Here is a 27,982-nt window from a genome sequence, read left to right as displayed (position 1 = left end):
AGCTTTCATTTATTTACTAATTATTTTCATACTGTTTTTCCTTGTCTAGCACGTACTGAAAAAGCTTCTGGCTATAACAGAGCTGCTTCAGCAAAAACAAAACCAGTATACAAAAACTAATGATGTCAGGTAGCAGCCTTCGCCGTAGTGTTCTGCATGGATTCAGCATGCCCAACATGGTAATTCACATCAGTATAACGTCTCCTTTGCTCTTGCCAAAAAATAGCACACCTTTCCACATTCCAGTGATGTGTGAACTATGCAAACAAAACTCGAGATTCTCCTGGTGAGTAACTGCGCCAGCAGCTTTGTAAGCTATCTGTGCAGGATATTTGCACTTTTTCCACATATGGAATCTTTACCAACCTCTGAGCCTTGGTGTACAGATCACCTTTCACACAATGCTATGACTGTATCTTGAACTTGGAAAATATATTTTCAATACATTCAATTGCCAAAGTTTTGCTGTCTCTTGGAAACAGAACGATGAAAAAAAGCATTCTCTGTTGACAATTGAGTATAACTGGATTGCAGACTGCTCTTACTGTTACTTCTTCCTGAATTAGGAATATGACCGTTTGACTGTTCAATGACTTTATTTGTATTTACAGTTTCCAGAGTTTACCATTACAATAGGAACAATCTTTGCTGTATACTTTTTTAAAATAACTGCTATTTCTCTTTGCTGGAACTGTTGAAAGAAAATACAGAGAATGGATCTATTGCTCATCAGCTTTATTTTTTAAACATGCCACTTATTTTGTTCGAATTGTCAAAGACTGTATTTAGATCTCATAATGCTTTTTTGTTAAATGTTTACAACAGTAAATAGTTTGAATTCAATAAATATTATTGGTCACTGTGTACTGATCAACGCATGTTACCCATTCAACTGTTTTATAGATAACCGATTTCTTTTATATATGATATATGTTTAAAAACCCTAGAATGCTTTCATTGAAAGTATTCATTAATTCCAAGTTGATTTTTTAAATTATGCAAACAATTTCATCAGCCACTGAACAGCTATCCATCTTTGCCCTTCTGACTACTTGTTGTATCTGCTGGATATTTAGTTTGACTGTATAGTCTTATTTGCTTCTGTATGTGTATTTTTGTGACGTATTCACAAGGGTTAAGTTAAAATAAAACCAAGGGATATCATAAATATCTGATTACTTCTGTCTAAATACAGCTAAACATTTAATTTCATTATTTTCTTCCTCCTTTTAGGGGCAGTTCAAATTTAGTACCAGAGCAAGGCCCAGGGAGATGAAGGATTCCATTATGTATTTGTTAACGATTCTTTCCCTCCCATAACTGTGCAGGGTAGGGAAGGCATACAAGGCGAACCAGACAGGGTTGTACTGGGAAAAGCATTTCCCCACTAAAAAAAAAATCTTCTAAAGGCCTAGGTTCTAAGAACAACACTTTGTTTCTTCCTGTATTTTAAGCATTAAAGTGTTAAAACTATACTATGCAGAAATTTTGTGAACCCTCAGTAAGCTGCAAGTATTAAATGCTGTTATTTATATAGAGGTAGCTAGCCCTGAAGTAGCTGCGATCACAGCTGAACAGTGATAGCAAAACACAAACACACCAGGTGCTTTTTCTTGAGGTCAACCCAATTCCATATTTTCCCCTCTGCTTTTCAGTTAGACAATAGTATGCCATTTGGTCTCCTTCCAGGTTAGACTAAAAGGGATATGGACATCTCCGAAAACATTTCAACAATATGCAAAAAGGTCTAGATTCTAGTGCCCAGCAATTTGTTCTCTCCCACTACTCACATCTCAGTTTTAACCATACTGACCTGCCATTTCTCAATCTGAACTGCTTCTCCTGCCTTTTACTTCTAAAAAAACCCCACAAACCTAAAGACACTCTGTTAAGCTGGAATAGGAAACTTGTCATTTACCTTTGTAGGCCTTGGAGTAACTTAGCTGGTCAATGATGAAATGAAACCTCTAAACATTTTTTTTTAAAGGGGCTGGGTAGGAAAATTTTCAGAGATTGCTCTGACGCCCAACTTTAGTGACCTAAAAAAGAAACAAGATAAATTCGGACCACTGCTTCACCGGGACTGCAGTGAAGGACTGTCAATTTCGGCTTCTTCCCCTCCACGTTTATAAAATCACACTTCGTGAATTTTATTCCTCAGTGAGAAGGAAATTAAAACAACGCAAACCTAAAATATAAAGCATTATTAAAGGATATACATAGAGTAAATACTACCTTCAAATACTGAAATGTAATTAAATGGTACCTACACTTTATGGAAAAGTACATCCTGGGATGCACTGAGGAAAGGTGAGGAGAGGTTTGCATCTGTAAAACTTAATCGATTTAGGGCAGTTGAGTTTCCCAGAATTCCTTCAACCCCATTTTCCAGAAACAATCTGACTGACAGACCTTCATACTTTGGTTCCAACTCTAGGAACTGAATAAGATCACAGTTAAATAACTGAATAAATGCTATAGTAGCCAACATTCCTTAGCACTTTAAAAACTGACTAGTAACTAAGTTTTATTTTTTGTGGTGCCTTTTCAGAAAAAGATAAGTTTGCTTAATGACATCTTGTATAAACAATTTGTATAAACAATATAGGCAAATAAATTACAGCTTTAATTTGGCTACCACAGAAAGACTGATTTGATATTAGTCATGGTGGGGCAAGATTACCCAAACCAGGTGCTATTCTGGCTCCTTTGAAGATGTTTTATTTCACATAAAGCTACCCTGAAAGGAAAAACTTTTAAATAACATAAATAGAAAAGTTTAATATATTTTGATGCTTTCACATTACTTCATTTTTAAAGTTAAATGCCAGATATGCTTCATCCTTCTGTTGAGTAGTTAGCATTGACAAATCAATTTCAGATGGTTAGAGGGAATCTACCAGGTCATCGTCAGTCCATTCTTCCTAAGAAGGAAAGAAAATGTTATAAGGATAACATTATACTGAAGCATAACCAGTACTGTTTACCTTCTTGCCTCCCTTTAGGAAAATGTTCTCCTTTCGCTATGCTGATTATAAAAGGTAAATAAACCAGGAAAATGTGTAGCAGTTTAACCTTATAATAATATGGCATGGTCTCACCAGACTAGTCCAGTGACAGGAACAAACGTTACAGTTGTGAACTTCTGCCTCTGATTATTCATTTTTATCTGACTTGCCAGGTACAATTTTTTTTTTAAACAAGGTAGGAGAAGAATCCTTGAAGATCAAAAAATATATCCCTACTGCCTTCTATGACCTTAGGAGGGATTCTTCATCAAGTAATTATTATACTGCTTCAGAAAAGGCCAAGACAGAAGTGAGAAAAATTCCTCTAATAATGGACAATGTACATAAAGGATGCAAAAAAAGAAATGAAAGCTTTCCAATACCCAACACCTCTGTCTATAATGCTTGCACTCTGGAACAGTAAAATCCTAACATTATGGTTGTACCAGAATATACAGCAATGATAACTTAAAATTTACCTTTGGAGAACATACCTCCTCATGTTTGGATTTCTTTGAGACATAATCATCATCTTCATAACCTTTCCTCTTTTTCCTGTAATTAAGCAACCATCAACAAGCAATCTTATACTGGCAACAGAATCTATAAGCTAGCAAGGCTATGAGATACATCTGTTGGAGAACAAAGCCTGGATAAAGGGAAAGAGGTGAAAAATTATGGACAGGAAGACAATATCTTTCAAATTCCTCTGAATTCAATGCAATTCTAATTAAAATCCTAAAAAAATTTTCATGGAGCTTATCAAGTCAAACTCTGACCTGGGAAAGATGCTGCAAAAATAGCAAAAGAATCTGAAAAAGAACAAAGCATGGGGAGCTCGCCCCACTTAACATCAAAACACACACTATATATGTAAACTAAGAAATTAAAAGTGTGGTAGTCATCCCTTGGTATGAGGGGCATTGGTTCCAGGACCCCCCATAGATACCAAAATCCTTGGATGCTCAAGTCCTTTATATAAAATGGCAGCAGGACAGTTGGTGCTCTGCATCTGCACATGCAGAGGGCTGACTATCAGCAAAGAGTTACAAGTACCAATGATCAGAGCAGACAGGCAAAAAACAGCAAAGTATATATAGGGATTTAATCTGTAGTAAATGAGTATTTAAAATAACTAGAAAAAATCATGAAATATTTTTAAATGGCTGGCACAACAGTTAACTTATTTGAACAAAAATTAATATTACGAGATTTCTACCTCAAACCAGGCACAAACAATTGTAAATTGCTTTTACAGCTGAACAAAAGGCAAAATAAAATATTGATTAATTTAGGGTAAGAAAGGTGTTCAGATGTAAGAGTGTGAAGCAAAAGACAAGGTGCCTAAATAATAAAGTGAAAGAAACAACAGAAGAAAATACCTGTATGATATATATAGAAAGATGGGTAAATAAAAAGAACTACAAGAAAATAACACCAGAAAGTTCCGCACGGGTTATAATCATGCAATACAGAAGAAACACAAATGATTGTTAAACACAGAAATATCAGTGCTTCAAAGTGTTAGGGGAAATGCAAATTAAAATACCAACATGATACTATTTTTTCACCCAGACTGGCAAAAGTTAAAGATTGATACTATTAAATGTTATACAATTTATATGAAAACAATGAAAAGAAAACTTATTTCATATACACATACACAGAGAAAAGCTTGGCAAAGGTAAAACACCAACTATATGTTACCTCTCAGTTGAAACTGGAATTTAGGTTTTGGTCAAAGAGAACTTTGGTTTACCTGTATTAACTGGCTTGAATAATGACAATATATTATTGTGTGTTGAAAAAGATAAAAGAATTTTAAAGACCAAGGAAAGATATTTTACCCTGAGGTAGTACTTATAAGTGTGGTCCATGGACCAATGCTGCTGCTCCATGAACCATTTCCAGTGTGCAATGAGATAAGTACAGAAATTAAGTGTATGTTTAGAAACTTTTATAGCAATTTGATAGATGAATTTGTGACTGTTGATTCTAATAAAATTTAAGCTTATTTTTTGTCTTTTTATTTTGTTTTTCTAAGTAATTGGTTGTTATATTTTACAGAAGTATAGGTCTGTAATGGGTTAAAAAGAAACCCAACAGTCCTGTACAGACAGTTTGAGAAGCACCCCTCAAGTACTCATAGATATGCAAGATTTGCTTGACACAGTGCAAAGCAAATGGTCACCTGGAGTAAGATGTAAATTCTGGCAATTAGGAATTTTGGATTATGGTCCATTACCTAGGTGGAAGGGTAGGATTAATAGTTCAATGGTCTAATTCAGAGGTTGACAAAATTTTCTTTGAAAAGGTCAGAGAGTAAATATTTTAGGCCTCGTAGGCCATGCAGTTTCTGTGACAACTACTCAACTCTTCTGCTATAGTGTGAAAACAGCAGTAGACAATAATGCAAACTACTGGGTGTACCTCTGTTCCAATAAAACTACTATTATAAACAGGTAGTGGCCCAGATTGGCCCATGGGCCATAGTTTGCCAACGCCTGGTCTAAGCTCATTTCAAAATCAATGTGAAAAGATTATAAATCAGTGCTTTAATACTTTCATTCATTAAGGTCAACATTTTTCTTTACCTCTCTGCCACCACTCCTTCCTTCCTCCTAGTTACCACTGAAACCCAGGAATGAAATTTACCAATTTAAAGTTCTATGCTAAGCCATGTTTTACAGTTACAGCTACAAATATAATATAGTCCCGTATGTTGCACACCTGATAAGTCCTTGGATATTCTACTACTACAACTTTATAGTTAAAGAATTTGAGTCATGTGTACCTGATTTGAAGACCTTGGAATGCTGTTCTGGCTTCTCATATATTATGCAATAGGATACAGTCCCCGATTAGAGATCAAAAACATCTCAAATGCATCTTACTGTTCAGATGCCAGAGCTAACCCCCAGTAAATTTTACAGAATGAATTCCACAGAATAGAAAATAATAGTTTTACCATTCCTATACCTGCCCATATCCTCAATTGTTTTAAATGTCTAAAAGGGTTAAGTAGATCCTTCAAACTGCAAAGCATAAAGAATCTGAAAATGGTGATTTCCACTTTCAGCCTACAAATCAATAAGACACATTAACAGTGTTCCTTATGGCTGCAAGAAGAGATCGAACAGCCAGCACATTTTCCTATTGGTTCTGTCTTCAATATAAAGTTACCACTGAGAGAAAATATGCCAAGTTTCCCCACCCTAGCTAACAGAAATAAGTGTGGAACAGTATACTTGTTCTTCAGAGGAGATACCAGACCTACAGAGAACCGAAAGATTAGAAGGGCAAGAAGAGGTGCAGGAATTCCCTAGGAAAACTCTGCCCACGGGACCCCACAAGGAGTAACAGAACGGGACAGGGCCCACAAGCCAAAGAACACATTAGTCATAGCAGGAGCAGAATGTACTATGAAAGCCAAATTCGTAATTTATTATCTCATGTTTAATCCTGTTAGAAATCTCCAGTCAATAAAAAAAATCTGATTTAATGGGTAAGTCAGTTTTCCCCACATAAGCAAACATTTACCAATTAAGTAATTTAAAGACTAGCTAGAGACAGTAACAATTATATCTATTCTTGAATTAACAGTCTCACATCTACTTACGTAATTACGTTAAGTGCAAGCTCAGCAGAGTGACATCTCTCCAACTTCTGTTTCAGAACAGCAACTTCTTCAGGTCTGGGTGGTTCATATTTTTTTACCAAGTTCCTCATGCCTATGTGGAGATAAAAAAAGGCTTTATACCAGATAATAAAAAGCCTTGTTCTCATAAAGGAGTTGAATGATGTTTTCTCATCTAGTTTTGGGAACAAAAAACACTCTTGAAATGTGATTATTCCTACCAGGATTAATACTGTTCCACATTAAAATCCACTGAACACCATACTTCTAGTTCAAGTTATTATAGCTGTCTGCTGCTTAGCCCACATCATGTACAGCCTAAAGATAAGCATGCTCTACTAGTCAGTATTTTTTTTAAAATCCTACCATGGTCGCTTTTTGCTTTGTTTTAATAAGGCTTTTTAAAAATCCCTACGTGATTTAGTAAACATGCTTTGTTCCCTGCCACCAACCAGATTCATAAGATTCTATCCTACAGATGGCAGGCCAAGAGTGTACTACTTATTTACAAAGAAAACCATTATTACATAACATGTAATGAAGGGAAAACGCTTAGTAAAAACATGTCAAGATTTATTAGGGAAATGATGAGAGATCCAGGGCTTACTATTAGCCATCCACGTGCTCCAAATGAGTTACTTATTTCATAATGCAAATAAAGCAGTGTTTGCAACTGAATTAATACTAGTGAATTAACACCCTTAGGACAATATCTTTTTGTGAAAAATGATGAATAAGATACCTTAATATCGCTAAAGCTCTGAATGTTTTATCAAGAGCTATTCTTATTTTGTACTAAAACAAATGGAATAAAATAAAGGTACTGAGACAAAATCAGTAATAAAACTGTCAGCTATAAAATGAGCACAGTGAGTTACCTTTAAGACCTCTTCTACTTACTAAATTCCCTGATCCAAATGTCTATGGCCAAACTGCAATAAGCTTTGGAAGTGAACCCTCTAGTGGTATAACTGAAAACCTACCTTATGATTCGTAAATCACAAATCCATTTTTCTCAAAGAGGGAAGGTATCAAAGATCATTTCAAGCAAAGAAATAACAAATAATACTTCCACACCCTGAAGCATGTTGACTTTTGAAACATAAAACATGTAAGAAGTACTCCCTGTCATCCAAGATCAAGATATTCAATCTCGTATTTTATTGGTTTATTCAGTATTTAAACCACAAATTTTATTAACAAGGACAATTGGCACAAAAGGTTTGGAAACAAACAAACACACTGTTTTTAACCCTAACGAGTAGTCTAGCAGCCATGAGCATGCAGCGTGACATGAGCAAGTATGAAAATGGAAAGGACTGGCTAACCTAGCCAACCAGTTTAGTGGAGGTTCTGACTCAACAAGTACCTACTGTACAGCTAAGGAAACTATATTCAATATCTTGTAATAACCTATAATGGAAAGGAATCTGAATCACTCTGCTGTACACCTGAAACTAACACAACACTGTAAACCAACTATATTTTTAAAAAGTGAAAGAAGAAAAAAAAAAACGCTTAAGACAGTGTTTCTCAGCATTGACACTAGTTTGGGCTGGATAATTCTTTGTTGTGAGGAGCTGTGTTAGTTTCCTGAGGCTGCTATTAAAAATTACCACAAACTTAGTAAGGCTTATTAAAACAACAGAATGGATTCTCCCACAGTTCTGAAGCCCAAGAGCCTGAAATCAGTTTCATTGGGCCAAATTCAAAATACTGGCAGAACTAGCAAATGACACATATTAACTAGTTAAAGCTAATTTACCTACAAAACGGAAGTTTCAAATTTAATTAGGCTTTAATTCCCTGAGATCTTTTTCAGTGCTCATCATATTTGGGTATACTTTAAAAGGACCCTGTTTTGAATCTCAATCCTTTCTGAATCTGATTATATTTTCACTTTCCTAAAAAGTTCTGTGTAAAAACTACTTTCTTTCATGTACCTTCTATTTGTTCTTCACCAATGTATCCTTCATGCATCCATGATACAATAATTCAATATAAGTAAATCTAAACAATAATCTGTTATCTCAAGTTAAATACCAGGGTGTTATTTACTTAGAAAGTAGCTTTGTGATAGAAGAGTATTTTATAAAGTGTTCTGTTTTACTTACTTTTCATTATATCTAGTAACTGTGACAAGCAAGTTCTGTTCTCTTTTAGCATCAGACTTTCTGATAAATAACTGGAAAAGAAAGGAAAAAAATTTAAATCTATTGAACACATATAGCATCTTGAGAAAATATGACATCATAAATTATTTTCCTCCATGTTCATTTCATCATCAAGATCAGTTTTTAAATAAATTTACTTTAAAACTGTTAAATGACAATACTTTGAACTCTACTAAACTATAATCTGTATCTCTTACAGTCTTAAGGATTGACTACAATTTATACTAGATTCAAAACATTTAATGTTCAAGTTAATTTAATTTCCATGACATATTCAGAGAGAAAATGATATGAAACTAACAGGAGCAATACTCAATACTTTTAACGTTAAGTGTTTAATATTTAGACCTATGAGTCTAATCTCACTCATTTTACAGGTGAGGAATCTGAGTCACAGGGACAGAGAAGTTATGAATAAAGTCAGGTAGCAGCAGAGCTAAAACCTGGCACTAGTAAGGATTCTCTCTCCCCTTAATATCAAGTCCATGTTAACTATAATTGCTCTTCTTGGGACAAACAGGTATTCAAACCAATAAGAACATCACCCCACGCTTTACAAATCTATTACATCTTTTTTTGCATCAAGTCCAGATCAAAGGTGTTAATACTATTCCATAAATGTACATAAAGCCCAACTATCTGTTTTCTTGGAACTAATGACAGTATAAAAATGTAATTTCTATTTTTAAATTTTTAGTTACTCTGAGGTTTTATATACTTGAACTTGATTTATAACTGATAAAAGCCCAAGTGAACATATTCTCAAGGCAACGTAATCTTTCAAACATGAATGTAAAAAAAGCTATTAATTTTTCTCTTGGGTGAAATAAAATTCCAAAAATTAGAAAGACGATTCTTTAAGAAATTTTGTTGCTGTATGTCTTTTAAAATATCAAAATCATTTAAACTACATTACAAAGTTTTGATAACTACCTTTGCTGTTACATCTTCATCGTCTATTGTGGGAGTTTCATTTTAGATATGGAAATCAATAACTCCCCTAGGGCTTCCCTGGTGGCACAGTGGTTGAGAGTCCGCCTGCCGATGCAGGGGACACTGGTTTGTGCCCCGGTCCGGGAAGATCCCACATGCCGCCGAGCAGCTGGGCCCGTGAGCTGTGGCCACTGAGCCTGCGCGTCCGGAGCCTGTGCTCCGCAACGGGAGAGGCCACAACAGTGAGAGGCCCGTGTACCGCAAAAAAAAATAAAAAATAAAAATACCTCCCCTAACAACTAATACATTTCTTGTTATCAGTAATTCAAAATAACAATTAGTTTTTTTCCCTTCACTTTTCTCCCTAAAACTCCTCACACTTTTGACATCTTTTTTTTTCACGACCTAAGAAGTCAAACTAGGAGATGCAAAATAAAGCTCTAAATCCAATGAAAAAGAAGAAACCTCTAATCAACAAGGTAACATTCTATGACTAATAATCTTAAAGCCTCATTCAGAATATAACAACAGCACAAGGACTCCCCCCTTTTGAAATCAGTAATAAATATAAAGGCAGTTTCCATGTATCTCAAAATTTGCAAAGGATTTCAGAAGCTAAAAATGATTTGAAAGCATTTCCTCAAGGGAAAAAAATGCCCAAATGTCTATAGTCCCTGGGAATGCAACAAAAGTGTATTCAATTTGCAATGAGCCCAAGGTACCACAATTTCACTTTCACCTGCCTATCTGAAATTATAACTAACTAAACTTCTAAGATGAAATACACTCTAATTTGGACCTTAGGATCCTTCATCCCTCTCTACTGACATAAGAAAAATCTCACCACTGAAAAATTAGCATATACCTGCATAAGATACAATGCTTAAACAGATTAAGCAAACAACTGGTTGTTTGAATTGTGAAAAAGAGGCTTTTTCCCTTACACTATGGAAGCTCCATAACCCGCAAACTCCATAGGTATCAATTTGTATGGCCACCCTTCCCACAAGGATAGCTTGTTCATTCTTACATTTCCACAGTATAGTACAGTGCATGGTACATAGAACGCAATGTAAAAAAAACCTCCATAAAGGTTTGCTTAGTAAACAAATGAAGGTAGAGATCACTTTGGGATTAAATGTATATGCTTATATACAGTTGGTGAGCTGTGTTTATACAGAAGAGTCATACCATAAACAAAATACAAACCCACAATCCTTTATCTTGGATTTGTTTTGAAATTCAGAATTATTCATGTCTTAGAAACTTAACATGGTGCATATACCATGAAATGTGAAATACTTCAGTGATATTTTGGGGCAGTATCATGTAACCAGTAACATTAATATTTCTGCAAAGAAACCTAAAACTATTCCCATTCAGTTGAATAAAGACTAAATCACATCTGTTCATGTTTCCTGCCACTGTATCAATGGATTATGAAATTACAGACGAGGGATTACAAACATGCAGAAAAGTTTAAATTTAGAAAGTTTTATCATCTTTCCTCCTCAGCTATTTCTACGAATGAATCAAGCAGAGCTTTGAAGGTATAAAGAAATTAAATCGCTAGAAAGAAATTAAATGTAAAGATTTTTAAAGGCTAACTTACTGCTAGCCTGTGCTTGAGTTAGTTATAAATGAATAAAATAGATATGTAATTAATCTTCACACAAGATATTATCCTAAGAATCAAGTGAATTTAATTCATGTAAAGTGCTTATCACAGAGCCTGGTTCTCAGTGTGCACTTATGTATCAGCTATTAGTATCTGTAGTTCACTAAAATTCATTTGGACATTCCCTAAAGTATTATTCATTCAACAAATCTTTACTGAATTCCATGTGCCATACATGCTCCACAGCAGGAGATTAATGATAAAACAAGGCAGACGTATTTGTTGCACTCATGCTGCTTACCAGTTCATAAAACTTCTAAATTTGCCATATATTGATAGCTGTTATCAGTCTTTTGAGGATCACCTGATTTAATTCTACTTCAGTCATAAATGGATCCTCTTAGCTCAAAAATATTTTACTGAATTTTTAAATATTTCCTTAAAAGGTGATTCCATTTCTTCCCTCAGTTGCCCTCAACAACCCTCAACCACAGGAGATATGAAGGACTAATGTTACAAAGTGAACCTTACTTAAAAACTTGGTACTCCAGGAAGGAATAAACTGAGGGACTGAGTCTAATCTAAGTTAAAACACAAAATAATACCTTTCCATAGTAATTCCTGCTCTGGATGCACTAGATAAAATGGCAGTCAGAGCAATCTGGGAAGGTGTGTATAAAAGGTGAGCATCCGTCAGTGCAACTCTATTAAGAAAGTCATCAGCTGTTTTCCTCAAAATCTCTGGATTCTCCAACATGGGATAGCGAGTCTAGAAAGAAAGTTTGCAAATGTTATCACTTCTGAGGGTCTCATGGAGTAATAACAGTACAAAACTATTCCTATAAACCAGGAAGTGCTTAACACAGGATACTTTTAGTTAACTCCTGTAAGATCACATTTAGAAACCAAAGCACCACCTCATTTTGATTTGAAATTCCTTCTACTAAAAGTTTACTTTTGGGAAATGAATCTTTGTTTGATTACAGAACTATTTTTAGTATATGCCCAAGAAGTATGGATAATCCCCTATTTTCTAACCATTCTTACCCTTTAAAATGAACCCTAAATCCTAAACCCTCAGATATATTTCAGATATCTACATTCAAGTCCCAAAGCAGTAAGAAATCTTTTCTATACTCTGAAACAAAATAGCCAGAGTCAACTGTACAATCACACACAGGTCCTGTCATCCCCAAATGCCTGACCTCTGATATGACAAATCCAACATTCTACTCTGACCACAGCATTCCCTTTCCCAGTACGTACATTTGCTCAGTTACTTCACAGCTGTTCTTTGACTTCCTCCTCAGGACCTCTGGTTCCTTATCCCTATACTTGCTTATACTCACCAGTGTCTACTGGTTCTCATTTCCCTCTTCTATTCCCTGCCCCAGTATGCTGCCAACATATTTCCAGCAAAACTTCAATAGTGGTCGAATTCAACCAACCTTCTGCTTTGCAACTATACCCAGATTTCTGGGTGCTGCTAGAGAAAACAATACAACCAACAGGTCTGGTAATATTACTATAAATTCAAGTTCACTGACCTCAACAAGGCTCAACACTGCCTAGCTAAAATATTCCACAGAAAATATATTCTCCCATTTTTCAGTGATTATGTTAAACACTTTCTACCTGACTCAGTATCTTTGATAATTCTCAGAAACTCCACTGCTCTCAGAAAATGATCTCTGTTGATAACAAAGACACTGTATTTCCTGCTATGGCCAAATCCCCAAACATAACGTTATCCTCACCCATGCTTTCCTCTTTCCCTCCGTTAAGAGAAATAGCCAGTTTTTCTACCTTGCTTCAAAATCCCATGCCAGGCCCTTCTACCACACTCCAAAGGAAAACTTGAGCTACACATGTTCCATTAAGCTTTCTCTACTAGTGTTCTAAAGTTTCTCATGCAAAACAAAACATGACAAAAAACTGTTCCTTTCTTCTACTTCTAGCAGTTCCCCCATCTTCTCAATCATCCCATCTTCTTTTCCCACTTCAAAGACAAGCTGTTTAATCCAAGTTATATACACACTTGTTTTCTCACCTTCTATTCCCCAACCAGCTCCAATCTGTTTTTTTCCTTTACACTCCAAGAAGACTAATTTCACCAAGATCACAAGTCACCTTTCTGGCACTAAATCTAGCAAATGTCAACTTTTACTTTGCCTGAATTCTGTGCAGGATTGGAGAGCTTCCCCTGATCATATTCTAAAAGTATTCTACTTCCCTTCACTTCTCCAAAAGTCCTACCTCTTTGGATATTCTTCAGTCTTCTTACTAGCTTCTTACTTTTCTCTAGCTACCCTTTAAATGGTCCTTATGGCCAATCCACTTTAAATCTTCCTGGGGCAGCAGTGATGCCCAAATCTATGCCTCCAGCCTAGCCATCTTCTCTGGCCTCCAGACACAAATATGTACCAAACTGAATGTCTTGCAAGCAATGGAAATTCATCATGTCCCAAACCAGATTCATCAAATCCCTACCCCACCACCATCAGTAAATCTCTCCTGTGCCACTGTTTCCTGTATAAGTGTACCACCATCCACCAATACACTCAGGCCAGAAACCTGGGGGTTCTTCCACTGTCCTCGCTCTCTGTATGCAATCATTCCTCAAGCTCTACTGATTCTAAAGCCCAAGAAGCTCTCTCTGTACCCACTACCACTTCATGAGTCAAACCAACCACTGTCTTTCTGCTTGAACTACTGTAACAGCATCCCAACTGGTATCCCTTCATCCATTCGAATCCATTCTGCACGTTATGCCTGACACATACAGGTGTGCAATAAACATCTGACGCAGGCTGATGCATGAATTTGCCAACATGTTTTTTATAGCTGCAAACCTAATCACGTCACTCATCAGACTTGACCCTCTCACTGGCATCCCATTGCTCTACTCAAAATCTGTAATGTTACCTCCACAGTCTACACTCTGCCTTCCACTCAGGCAGCACTCCGTGGCAGTCCTCCCCATTTACCTCTAAGTTCTGTTTAGGTTCTTTAGTACACCATGGTTTGTTACGTCTGGGCCTTTGACCAGAAAAGTCTCTCTGAATGGGATGCTCTTCCACCACCCAATCCCTACTCTTGCTCTGAATTTTACTTCAAATTACACTTTCTCAGAACTGTCTCCCCTTCTTCTCAATCTGCTATCCCCTTCTAAAGTACCCTGTATTTCCCCTTCTGTTAACACTTAGCACACTGAATATATGATTGTCTTTCCCATTAGACTGTAAGGCCTATAAAGGGGAGGCTGTTCCTGTCTTGTTCTTGACTACATCCTCAAGCACCATGTTTGACATATAGAAGGCACCCAAATTTGGCCACTCAAGATGAATGAACCAGTTTTTGACTTCTGTTCACTTAACTCACACTATCTAAAGTCCTTCTTCAGGGCCAAAACAAAACAAGCTGCTTTTGTCAATGTTCTGACAAAACATTTATTTACTGTTATTTTTGATGCCCACATATTGACTTCAGTTCACAACGCCCTAAAAATAGAAGTCACTTAGCAATCTTGTAGTTTAAAATTAAGAATTTTGTAAAATTTCTAAAAATAGAAGTCAGTTAGCAATCTTGTAGTTTCAAATTAAGAATTTTGTATGTATGAAGATCCAAGACAGTATACTGGAGTTAGAAGAGTTACCTGAAGTCTTTAAAAGCATTACAATTGTCCTCATTATGGTCCCTGGACCAGTATTTGCAGATCTACTAGATCAGAAGCTCAAGAACTACAGTCTGACACTCTCAGTTAATAAGCCCTCCATGTGATTCTGATGCACACTGAAGTTTGAGAACTATTGCCCTAGAAGTCCAGGCCAAACACATTTTAGCAAGCCTAACTGTGTAACAATTAGGATCATTACTAGTTATAATAAAATTTTGATTATTTTGGTTAAAGAACAATAGCAAAGGAGTTTACTCCACCAGTTTACTTTAGTCAGCAAGATTACCTTTAAATCAATGAGAAAGCCCTCAAAGGGTCTATAAGGATTGTGGACAATAAGGTGGAAATTAAGTTGCTGTATAAGTAGTAGTTCATATTCCAAAATCTGTTCGAGTGCCTTCTCTCGTCCAAGAGGACTCTCCCGCAGATTTCCAACAAACTGTGGACTAGACACATTGAATTCATCCACTTTGCAAGCCAAAAATGCACAAGTGAGCCTAGAGGAAAAAATAAGGGGAAGGATATGTATATACTTTGAAAAATACCAAAATATTTCTAAAATATGTTCTAAAATTGCCTAATATTCACCAATGACTATACTAGACATCTAAGGAAATTGATTTAAAAAAAGAAAGTTTCCTGTTTAATCTTTTTATCCATACGGAGACTATAAAAATTAGGTTGAACTGTATAACAGTGCTACAGCATTCAATCATTAGTAACTTAATGCCAGTTTTATATAGTTCAGCCCAAGTATCTGGAAAAACAAAATAACTGAAGAATAAGGGTACTCAGCATCATGAAATATAGATGGAAGAGAAAAAAAATAGTACACACATATGTACATATGGGCCTGAGAAGAAAGGTGTTAAAGAAACATTATGGAAAGCCATCAGTGGAAGTCTCCAAGGACATTTAAATAGGGGATTATTACCTCAGGAACAAACCTATGAAACTCTCATGGCTACTACATAAATTTCAGAGTGAGAAATTAGTAGTGATAAGATTACCACAAAAACCAAGACTGGAAGTAACAAGGGCCTGACCTAGACTGGTAGAAATGGAAATGAAAAAGAGAAAATATACAGGGACAGCACGATTGACAGCAAGTTCTTTGATGAGTCTCATACTAACTTCATCCTTATTTTTAATGATAAGCACAGTGCTTAGCAGAGGGCAGAAACAAAACAGACCTTTGTTCAAGTGAAATGACTATGGAACTATAGGACTTGTAAACTGACGGGATGTACAGGAAGAGGAGTTACTGTAAATGATTCTCAGAGCAAATGGGCGAAGACAGGTTCAGCTAACAGAAAGGGATATTATGGAAGCCAGTTTAAGAAAAACAGAATTTGAATTTGGACAAGTGCCAAAACTGATGCCATCAGTATTACAGGGAAGGAAGAATTATACAGGTATATTAATGAGTATCAGGAGGGATCTTAAGTTCAGAATAGAATGCAAGTCTAAATTACCCTTTATTAGGAAGTCATTTTTTCACACACACATGCTCAAAGAGTATAAAAGTTTTCTTAAATGAAAATCAATAAATTATACTTATACTCACATTATTATCCGGGGGTGATATTCCATTACTGAGTTATTAAGATAAAAGCGCTTGAAATACATACAAGCTGTACCCTAAGATTAAAAATACATTTATTATCAGAACCTATTCACACGTACAAGTTAAATTTTGTATTTTAAAAAAAACTTATTTATGCCAAGGTTTCTTTGAAAAAGTCACCTTAAAAAAACCCCAAAACTTACTACTTCTTAAGTCAAAATAAATTGTGATAAATTACAACAGAAAAACCACAGCCAAGCCTTTGTTGTCCTTCCCCACCTATCCTGGCTTATCCTTCCTATGGTCACTGGCTTAATTTTAAAAATGTGTGTGGGGGGTTTACACAATTATATATATTTGTATAATTTATACAAATGATCACAGCTTAAGCAGTCCATTTAGTAAAATACTGGCAGAATAACATGGTCAGGGCAATGAGCCTTCTCTCTAAATCCACTCTGGTTCTGTGATCTAACCTGCTGCCACACCAAACAGGAGAAGCAGCACCTACCATTTACTGACTGCACCCCATGTGCCATACTCTGTGCCAAGTATAAAACTATCATTTATTTTAATTCTTATAACAGCTTGGTGAGGTACTGCTATCTCTATAGAAAAAGAAACTGAGTATCAATGAGGTTAGCTGACTTGTTCAAGGTCACAAATCTAATAAGGGACAAGGCTGTTTTCAACCAAGGTCTGCCTGTACTTTTTAAAAAACTATTTCATTTGGTTAGAACCAATGAAATAAATATTTATCTACTTTAGAATAGAAAAAAATACATTTCTTTTTAAATATTTTAAAAGTTTAGTTTTGTCATTTTATGTGAAACAAAAACCAAAACTAACAGTTATAAATAAGCAAGTTATATAAAGACAAATTCCACAAAGAAGTTCATTCAGTTTCTTCATCTGAAAAGATCACTTAAACCTACCACCTTGTGTTACAGTTTTCTTATCAGAAAAGACTAAGATCAAATCTGGAAATAGAAAGCAAGCACATCTAAAATTTTTCATGAATCAGATCTCTTAGATAAAGGTCCAGTAAAAAACAGAAAACACTATGAATACTTTTGGACTTGGTATTTTCAATATACTTCAGTTTTTTCAACTATAAAAATGGAGAATATTTTCTAGGAGCTTATTCTTTTCTGGGCCATAAATTATTCACTTGGTATAACTTTAAAATGTATGATCTACTTTCACTTAAGACAAAACTTTCATATTTGATATTCACAACAAACCTGTGAGATAAGAGAAAAATATTTTATACACCTTTCCCCCTTTTTAATCTTTCAGCTTTTAAATTTCAGTTTAATTTTCTATCAACAAAAATACACAAATCCACGCAAAGGAACAAAATAATACCCCAGTTGGACAACTAAGTGAAGTGGAGACAGGTAATCTACCTGAAAAAAAAGAGTAACGCGGTAAAGATGATCCAAGATCGGGAAAAAAATGGAGGCACACAAGACACAAGAAATGTTTAACAGAGAGCCAGAAAATGTAAAGAACAAACAAACAGATGAACAATACCTTAACTCAAATGAAAAATAGATTAGAAGGAATCGATAGCAAAATAAATAAGGCAGAAAAGTGGGTAAGTGAGCTGGAAGACAGAATGGTGGAAATCACTGACACAGAACAGATTAAAGAAAAAAGAATGAAAAGAAATGAGGACAGTTTAAGAGACCTCTGGGACAACATTTAAGTCCACCAACATTCACATTATAGGGGTTCCAGAAGGAGAAACAGAGAAAGGGCCTGAGAAAATATTTGAAGAGATTATAGCTGAAAACTTCCCTAAAATGGGAAAGGAAACAGTCACCCAAGTCCAGGAAGCACAGAGGATAAACCCAAGGAGGAACACAATGAGACACATACTAATCAAACTGACAAAAATTAAAGACAGAGAAAATATTAAAAGCAACAAGGGGGAAAAAGCAACAAATAACATACAAGGGAATCCCCATAAGGTCATCATCTGATTTTTCAGCAGAGATTCTACAGGACAGAAAGGAGTGCCACGATACATTTAAAGTGATGAAAGGGAAAAACATACAACCAAAAATACTCTACCCAGCAAGCCTCTCGTTCAGATTCGACAGAAGAATCAAAAGCTTTACAGGCAAGAAAAAGCTACAAGAATTCAGCACCACCAAACCAGCTTTCCAAAAAATGCCAAAAGAATGCCTTTTCTATCAGAAAAGAAAAGGCCACAACTAGAAACAAGAAAATTACAAATGGGACAGCTCACCGGTAAAAGCAAACATAAAGGTAGGAAATCATCCACACATAAATCAAAAGTAGCAATTGTGAGGAGAATACAAATGAAGGATATTGGAAATGCATTTGAAATTAAGAGACCAGGAACTTAATCTTTATGTGTGTGTGTGTGTGTGTGTGTGTGTGTGTGTGTAGACTACTATACCAAATCCTCATGGTAACCACAAACCAAAAATCTACAATAGAAAAAGCAATCCAAACACAACACTAAAGATAGTCATAAAATCACAAGAGAGGAGAACAAAAGAGGAAGGGAAGAAAAAAGACCTATAAAAACAATCCCAGGGACTTCCCTGGTGGTGCAGTGGTTAGGAATCTGCCTGCCAATGCAGGAGACACGGGTTCAATCCCTGGTCCAGGAAGATCCCACATGCCACAGAGGAACTAAGCCCGTGCACCACAACTACTGAGCCTGCGCTCTAGAGCCTGCAAACCACAACTACTGAGCCCTTGTGCCACAACTACTGAAGCCCGTGTGCCTACAGCCTGTGCTCCGCAACAAGAGAAGCCACCACAATGAGAAGCCCATGCACTGCAACAAGAGTAGCTCTCGCTTGCTGCAACTAGAGAAAGCTGGCACATAGCAACGAAGACCCAATGCAGCCAAAAATAAATAATTAATTTTAAAAAATATTCAAACTCCATCTAAGAGTACACAGCTTAAAAAAAATCCCAAAACAATAACAAAATGGCAATAAGAACATACATATTAGTAATTACCTTAAATGTAAATGGATTAAACGCTCCAACCAAAAGACACACACTGGCTGAATGGACACAAAAACAAGACCCATATATATATGCTGTCTACAAGAGACCCACTTCAGACATAGGGACACATACAGACTGAAAGTGAGGGGATGGGAAAAGATACTCCATGCAAATGGAGATCAAAAGAAAGCTGGCGTAGCAAGACTCAGACAAAACAGACTTTAAAATAAAGACTGTTGCAAGATTCAAAAAAGGCCACTACACAATGATAAAGGGATCAATCCAAGAAAAAGATATGACAATTGTAAATATATATGCACCCAGCAGAGGAGCACCTCAATAGATAAGGCAAATGCTAACAGCCAGAAAAGGAGAAATCGTGGGGGATTTTAACACCCCACCTATACCAATGGACAGATCATCCAAACAAAATCGATAAGGAAACACAGGCCTTAAATGACACATTAGACCAGATGGACTTAATTGATATTTCTAGAGCATTCCACCTGAAAGCAGAATACACATTCTTCTCAAGTGCACACAGAACATTCTCCAGGATAGATCACATGATGGGACATAAAGCAAGTCTAGATAAATTTAAGAAAACTGAAATCATGTCAAGCATCTTTTCCAACCACAATGTTGTGAGATTAGAAATCAACCACAAGAAAAAAACTGTAAAAAACACAAACACCTGGAGGCTAAACAATATGCTACTAAACAACCAATGGATCACTGAAGAAATCAAAGAGGAAATCAAATTCCTAGAGACAAATGAAAACGAAAGCATGACGATCCAAAACCTATGGGACACAGGAAAAACAGTTCTAGGAGGGAAGTTTATAGCAATACAATCTTACCTCAGGAAATAAGAAAAATCTCAAACAACCTAGCCTTACACCTAAAGCAACTAGAGAAAGAACAAACAAAACCCAAAGTTATCAGAAGGAAAGATATCATAAAGATCAGAACAGAAATAAAGGAAATAGAGATGAAGAAAACAAAAGAAAAGATCAATGAAACTAAAAACTGGTTCTTTGAAAAGATAAACAAAACTGATAAACCTTTAGCCAGACTCATCAAGAAAAAAAGGGAAAGGGCTCAAATCAATAAAATTAGAAATGAAAAAGGAGAAGTTAGAATGGACACCACAGAAATACAAAGGATCATAAAAAACGACTACAAGCAACTATATGCCAATAAAATGGACATCCCAGAAGAAATGGACAAATTCTTTGCACAGTAAAATCAAGCAAAACTGAACCAGGAAGAAATGGAAAATATGAATAGACCAATCACAAGCACTGAAATTAAAACTGTGGTTAAAATACTCCCAACAAACAAAAGTCCAGGACAGGATGGCTTCACGGGCAAATTCTATCAAACACTTAGAGAAGAGTTAACACCTATCCTTCAGAAAGTATTTCAAAAAATTGCAGAGGAAGAAACACTCCCAAACTCATTCTATGAGGCCACCATCACCCTGATACCACAAGTAGACAAAGATACCACAAAAGAAAATTACAGGCCAGTATCACTGATGAACATAGACTCAAAAACCCTCAACAAAATACTAGCAAACTGAATCCAACAATATATTAAAAAGATCATACACCATCATCAAGTGGGATTTATCTTAGGATGCAAGGATTTTTCCATATCTGCAAATTAATTAGTGTGATACACCATATTAACAAATTGAAGAATAAAAACTATATGATCATCTCAATAGATGCAGAAAAAGCTTGAGAAAATCCAACACCCATTCATGATAAATACTCTCCAGAAAGTGGGCATAAAGGGAACATACTTCAACATAGTTAAGGCCATAAATGACAAACGTACAGCTAACATCATAGAGGATGTTAAAAAGTAAATGCTGAAAGCATTTCCTCTATGATCAGGAACAAGACAAGGATGTCCACCCTCGACACTGTTACTGAACATAGTTTTGGAAGTCTTAGCCACGGCAATCAGAGAAGAAAAAGAAACAAAAGGAATTCAAATTGGAAAAGTAGTAAAACTGTCACTGTTTGCAGATGACATGATACTATACTTAGGAAATCCTAAAGATGCTACCAGAAAACTACTAGAGCTCATCAATTAAACTGGTAAAGTTGCAGGATACAAAATTAATATACAGAAATCTCTTGCATTTCTATACACTAACAATGAAAGATCAGAAAGAGATATTAAGAAAACAATCCCATTTACCATCACACGAAAAAGAATAAAACACCTATGAAGAAACCTACCTAAGGAGGCAAAAGACCTGAACTCTGAAAACTATAAGACACTGATGAAAGAAATGGAAGATGACACAAACAGATGGAAAGATACACCATGTTCCTAGATTGGAAGAATCAGTATTGTCAAAATGACTGCACAGTTAAGTCCCCTACATCTGAATGAGTTCCAGTCAGAGTGCGTTCGTAAGTCCAATTTGTTCGTAAGTCCAATTAAGTTAGCCTAGGTACCCAACTAACACGATTGGGAAACTATATAAGTACTATACTGTAATAGATTTATAATACTTTTCACACAAATAATACATAAAAAACAAAAAATAAAACATTTTTAATCTTCAGTACAGTGCCTTGAAAAGTACAGTAGTACCAGTTACATCTCCACTGCTTTTTCGCTTGCTTCTGGACATCCTGGGTTTGAAATAAAGATACTGTACCACTGTACTCTATACAGTACTGTAAAGTACACAAAAGCACAACCACTTGTAGAGGATGCACACATATGACAATGTATGCCAGACATGGGAACTAACTTAATGTGATTGGACATGTAAACGCATGTTTGCATCTTTGAAAGTTTGCAACTTGAAGGTTCATATGTAGCGGACTTACTGTACTACCCAGAGTAATCTACAGATTCAATGCAATCCCTATCAAATTACCAATGGCAGTTTTTGCAGATCTAGAACCAAAAATCTTAAAATTTGTATTGAAACACAGAAGACCCCAAACAGCCAAAGCAATTTTAAGAAAAATGGAGCTGAAGGAATCATGCTCCCTGACTTCAGACTATAGTATAAAGCTACAGTAATCAAAACAGCATGGTACTGGCACACTAACAGACACATAGATCAATGGAACAGCATAGAAAGCCCAGAAATAAACCCACACACCTATGGTCACTTAATCTACGACAAAGGAGGAAAGACTATACAATGGAGAAAAGACAGTCTCTTCAATAGTGGTCCTGGGAAAACTGGACAGCTACATGTACAAGAATGAAATTAGAACACTAACACCATACACAAAAATAAACTCAAAATGGATTAAAGACCTAAATGTGAGACCAGACACTATAAAACTCTTAGAGGAAAACAGGCAAAACAGTCTTTGACGTAAATCATGGCAATTTCTTTTTTGACCCACCTCCCAGAGTAATGAAAATCAAAACAAAATAAACAAATAGGACCTAATTAAACTTGAAAAGCTTTTTGCACAGCAAAGGAAACATAAACGAGAAGACAACCATCAGAATGGGAGAAAATATTTGCAAATGAAGCAACCAACAAGGGATTAATCTCTGAAATATACAAACAGCTTGTGCAGCTCAATATCCAAAAAACTGACAACCCAATCAAAAAATGGGCAGAAGATCTAAATAGACATTTCTCCAAAGAGCACATACAGATGGCCAAAAAGCACATGAAAAGATCCTTGACATTACTAATTATTAGAGAAATGCAAATCAAAACTACAACGAGGTATCACCTCACACAGCTCAGAATGGCCATCATCAAAAAATCCACAAACAATAAATGCTGGAGAAGGTGTGGAGAGGAGGGAACCCTCCTACACTGTTGGTGGGAATGTAAATTGGTACAGCCACTGTGGAGAACAGCATGCAGTTTCCTTAAAAAACTAAAAACGGGGGCTTCCCTGGTGGTGCAGTGGTTGAGAATCTGCCTGCTAATGCTGGGGACACGGGTTTGAGCCCTGGTCTGGGAGGATCCCACGTGCCGCGGAGCAACTAGGCCCGTGAGCCACAACTACTGAGCCTGCGCATCTGGAGCCTGTGCTCCGCAACAGGAGAGGCCGCGATAGTGAGAGGCCCGTGCACTGTGATGAAGAGTGGCCCCCGTTTGCCACAACTAGAGAAAGCCCTCGCACAGAAACGAAGACCCAACACAGCAAAAATTAATTAATTAACTCCTACCCCCAAAATCTTAAAAAAAAAAAAAAAAAGGTTGGGGACCGCTGTGTTATAAGACTCTCCTCTTTAAAAAAAAAAAAAAAAACTAACTAAAAATGGAGCTACCACATGATCCAGCAATCCCACTCCTGGGTATACACCTGGACAAAACTATAATTCAAAAAGACACATGCACCCCTATGTTCACAGCAGCACTATTCACGATAGCCAAGACACGGAAACAACCTAAATGTCCACTGAAAAATGAATGGATAAAGATGTGGTACATATATACCATGGAATTCTACTCAGCCACAAAAAAGAACAAAACAATGCCATTTGCAGCAACATGGATGGACTTAGAGATTATCGTACTAAGTGAAGTAGGTCAGAGAAAGACAAATATCATATGATATCACTTATATGTGGAATCTAAAAAAATGATGCAAATGAACTTATTTACAAAACAGAAATAGACTTACAGACTTAGAAAACTAACTTATGGTTACCTAAGGGGAAAGGTGGGGGGTGAGGGATAAATTAAGAGGTTAGCATTACTATATATAAAATAATCAACAAGGACCTACTGTATAACACAGGGAACTCTACTCAGTACTCTGTAACAACCTATATGGGAAAAGAATGTTAAAAAGGATATATGTATATGTGTAACTAAATCACTTTGCTGTACACCTGAAACTAATACAACACTGCAAATCAAATATACTGCAATTAAAACAAAAAAACACACACAATAGGAACAATTACAGGGACAGCATACACAAATCCATATAGCCAAGAAGTTCTAACTACCTGTTTCTCCTCACCATTACTGCACCACAGTACACACACACACGCACACACAAATAGGGTCCTCAGAACCACACATCTGAAACAACCACATGAGAACCTAGAGGGAAAGTAATTTGATTTTTTCTTTCTATATAAAATGAGTATGTCATGACCTATCTAGCCGACCTCAAAATTCTTTAGATATGGAATGATTCTTGAAACACTGTGTAAGATACAACACAGGAGTTCATAATTTAATGCCTTTATTGAAAAATATGTGACAAAACTTAAATACATAAATTATATATTTATATAAATACATAACTCAGGTGCATTTTTAAGTGGATAGCAAATTGATTTAAATATTTATAAGAAGACAGATTTTGTAAGTTAGCTAAAGGACATTATACTTCATCACTATAACTTACCACAACAGACCTTGGCATTGCTGGCTTAAACACCGAACAGAATTCCAATAATCTTTTCTCATAATACTTGCAGAGCGTCATTTCTTCAGGAGGCTCAAGAAAGACTGGGTCATTTGGAAGAACCTTTGGGTCGAAGTTACAACAAAAATTTAATTAGATAATCTTAATATTTTTTTCTCTTTCTAGATTAAGTTTATATCTCCAATCAAAGGGAAATATACCACACCTCATTTTCTCTTTATAGAATTGCTAATATTACACAAAATAGCTTTTAAGAAAACATTTAATAAACTAAAACTATACTGTAATTGCATAACTTCTCGGAATGTCGGCTGAATATTTGCTTCACTAATGTATAAGCAATCGTGAGGAGTGTGTGCATACGTTCACAGATTTGATGTCACTATTTATAAATCAAAAAGAAGATACACATTGTCAATGGTTGGACAATATCCCTTTCTCAGTCAGTTATTAAGTCACACAGGTTGAGGTAAAAATCAACAAGTGCCTCAAGGATAATTTTGACCCTTAACACATTAACTCTTCTCCATCTTTATAAAATCTCTACAGAATACACTACACGGTTGATAAATACTATAATTTTACAACAAATATCTATTTGGTGCTGTTATTGGTTTAATTACGACAACCAAAAAAGGTATGTTGAGTCCTAACCCCCAGTACTCAGAATGGGAGGAAATAAGGTCTCTGCAGATGTAATTAGTTAAGATGAGGTTCTACTGAAGTAGAATGGGCTCCTAATCCAACAAGACTGGTAGCTTTATAAGAAGAACATGTGAAGAGACAGAAACACAGGGAGAACACTATGTAAAGATGGAGCTAGAGACCGGAGTTAGTTGCCACAAGCAAAGGAACACCTGGAGTTACCAGAAGCTGGAAGAGGAAAAGAAGCTGCACAGAGCACCACTCGGCCAACACCTTGATCTCAGACTTCTAGCCTCCAGAACTGTGAAACAATAAATTTCTGTTGTTTTAAGCCACCCAGTTTGTCGTAATTTTTTTATGGAGTTATTTTTCCTAGTTTCCTAGTAAATTAACACAGGTGCTAATTTTATAGAGACAGCATGGCACTGTGGTTTACAGAAGGAATGCTGAAACTAGATTCCATGGTTTCAAATCTTGGCTCTGCCACTTACCAGCAATATAGCCTGAAAGTTATTCAACCTCTCTGTAGTTTCCTAAGATGTAATGCAAGGATAATAATAGTATCTACCTCATGGGGTAGTTATGAGGATTATATGAGCTAACACTTGCTAAATACTTAGAATTTAGCACAATATGCAGTATTTTGTGCAGCACAAAAATAAAGTGATATGAAACAGACGAGACTTCCAGGTAAAAGTAAAGCAGGAAGGACGTGGCTGACAGACCATATAGTCCAAACCATCTGTGGTCAATTGGTTTGTGCTAACCGTCTCTCATGCCCCTGCCTCCACCCTGCCCCCATCCAGTCGATCCATTCCTTCCCAGAAAGCTCTTTCTAGGACAGACTCTGATAAGGTTTATTTCCCATTTAAAATTTTTCAAAGGTTTCCCTATTCCTCCATCACAAAGTTCAAACTATTTATCTCCGCTTACAAGTTCCCTGCTTACCTTCTCCAACCTTTCATACACAAATACTCAGGTTCCGCCACACACAATCATGAGCATTCCGGGGACCAACCCTGAAACTTCTGGCCTCCTACTTTGCACCTGTGGCTCTGTCCACCGGGAAAGTCCTCTCCCCATCATCTCCACAACAGGCACTAAGAAAAGCCTCCCCCCACTACATTAGCATGCTACAAAGTCTTCTTCGCCATGTTACTGGTTATTTGTCTGCCACTCGATTATGGAGATAGATGGCCTTGTCCGCCTCCGTAGCCACTGCACCTAGCAAGGTGCTCACTGTTTATTAAACAGATAAACGCACGCCGCGCAGAGGAGGTGGGAGGGAGGTGCGCGGGAAGTCCCGGGGGAGAGGGACGGGCAAGAGTTTATAGAGCTCGAGGGAGAAGGGCGGCAGCCGGAGCCCTCACCTTCCCGTTCGCCACAGCTTTGCATTTGAATTTGCGGTTGGCGTCGGCCCGCAATCGCGCCAGCTGCTCCTCACTAGCAAAAGTCCAGTGCCGCTTCTGGCTACTGTTGTGGTACATGGTGAGGTCGGAGGCAAGGCCCAGGGAGTCTGCAGAGAAGACCGCCAACGGCACAAAACCGGAACGTAAAGCAGCTAAATCACCACCAGGATCCCGCGGAAGCCCAAGGATTCAGGCCGGTTGGCGCGGGCGCGACGTCAACGTCACGTGGTAATTCCGTCCGCAATCGCGTTTCCGGAGCGGATTAAGAGAAAGTCTCGCGGGGTCTCTGACCACGGCCCGCGAATCAAATGGGCGTAGCCAACCGACACGCTCCTCCCTTTTTGTGAGCCTCGGCCCTAGCTCCGCCCCTTTCCGACAAGATTTAAAGGAGACACGACAGACAGGGATGTCCAAAAGGGAAGTACATTGAGAGCATGTGGAGGCTAACCTAAACAATCCACAAGGGATAATCAGAAGTTAGGAAAGCACTCTGGAGGAGGTCAACTTTTAAATAGGATGTTCAGAGGAGGCCCCAGTGAGAAGGTGACATGTGAGCAAAGACTTGAAATAGTTGAGGGAGTAGGCTACGTAATCATGTGGGGATGATCTTGGGGCAGATGAAACAGCCAAGATCCTAAGGCAGAAGCATTCCTGGCTCTTTTAAGGAAGAGTGTGTCTGGAGCGCTACCTAAATTCTTGACCTGAGAGAGACTGAAACATGGTAGGAAAACTAGAAACAGTGCATGTGTATCGTTCTTTATCGTTCTGACACTGTGTCCCTGTCTATTCTTTTTCTGTGCCTTTTTCCTTCTGCTTCTGTTGATAACTAGCCAATCCTTCTCCCCCATTTCCATCTCTGAAGCCACTATATATAGTAGTTTTAGGGTTTCCTTGAGATTCCCATCTTTATTATTGACCCCAA

At 36.8% G+C, this 27,982-nt stretch overlaps 2 protein-coding genes across 6 annotated transcripts in view; one reads left to right on the top strand and one right to left on the bottom strand.

Annotated features, from left to right (window-relative positions):
* Positions 1–1,168, top strand: part of RASA1 (RAS p21 protein activator 1) — a 109,720-nt gene extending 108,552 nt beyond the window's left edge. Inside the window, exon 25 of one of the 2 annotated variants that reach the window (XM_032625925.1) lies at positions 50–1,168. In XM_032625925.1, coding sequence (XP_032481816.1) covers positions 50–133 — 84 coding nt within the window. In that variant the 3' untranslated portion in view covers positions 134–1,168. The remainder of the gene's footprint in view (positions 1–49) is intronic. The other variant, XM_032625926.1, reaches the window with a different exon arrangement.
* On the bottom strand, positions 664–27,285 carry CCNH (cyclin H). 4 transcript variants are annotated; one of them, XM_032625931.1, is made up of 9 exons: positions 27,022–27,285; positions 24,986–25,108; positions 16,614–16,687; positions 15,333–15,543; positions 11,976–12,139; positions 8,760–8,830; positions 6,628–6,739; positions 3,503–3,563; positions 664–2,924 (listed from the first exon to the last, which is right to left on the bottom strand). In XM_032625931.1, exons 1-9 carry the CDS (start codon positions 27,136–27,138, stop codon positions 2,886–2,888), a joined length of 972 nt encoding a protein of 323 aa, XP_032481822.1. In that variant the 5' UTR covers positions 27,139–27,285; the 3' UTR covers positions 664–2,885. The 4 variants fall into 4 exon arrangements, 3 of the variants coding, with proteins under 3 accessions (XP_032481822.1, XP_032481820.1, XP_032481819.1); XR_004349097.1 differs by having other exon boundaries at positions 721–2,039; positions 2,271–3,563; positions 27,022–27,274; XM_032625929.1 differs by having other exon boundaries at positions 721–2,924; positions 3,488–3,563; positions 27,022–27,274.
* Between the last annotated feature and the right edge of the window lie 697 nt (positions 27,286–27,982).

Source organism: Phocoena sinus, chromosome 3 (genome assembly GCF_008692025.1).
Source record: "Phocoena sinus isolate mPhoSin1 chromosome 3, mPhoSin1.pri, whole genome shotgun sequence".
Lineage (NCBI taxonomy): Eukaryota > Metazoa > Chordata > Mammalia > Artiodactyla > Phocoenidae > Phocoena > Phocoena sinus.
This window is presented reverse-complemented; position numbering and strand designations above follow the sequence as displayed.

What these genes read in the sequence shown, in the direction of transcription:
- CCNH (XM_032625928.1), bottom strand. Translation starts at nt 27,138, where the DNA reads ATGTACCACAACAGTAGCCAGAAGCGGCACTGGACTTTTGCTAGTGAG. An exon ending in TATCACCCCCGGATAATAAT is followed by an intron (nt 15,544 to 16,613) that starts GTGAGTATAAGT and finishes TTTTTCCTCTAG; the next exon opens with GCTCACTTGTGCATTTTTGG. An exon ending in GTTACTAGATATAATGAAAA is followed by an intron (nt 6,740 to 8,759) that starts GTAAGTAAAACA and finishes ATCTCCACATAG; the next exon opens with GCATGAGGAACTTGGTAAAA.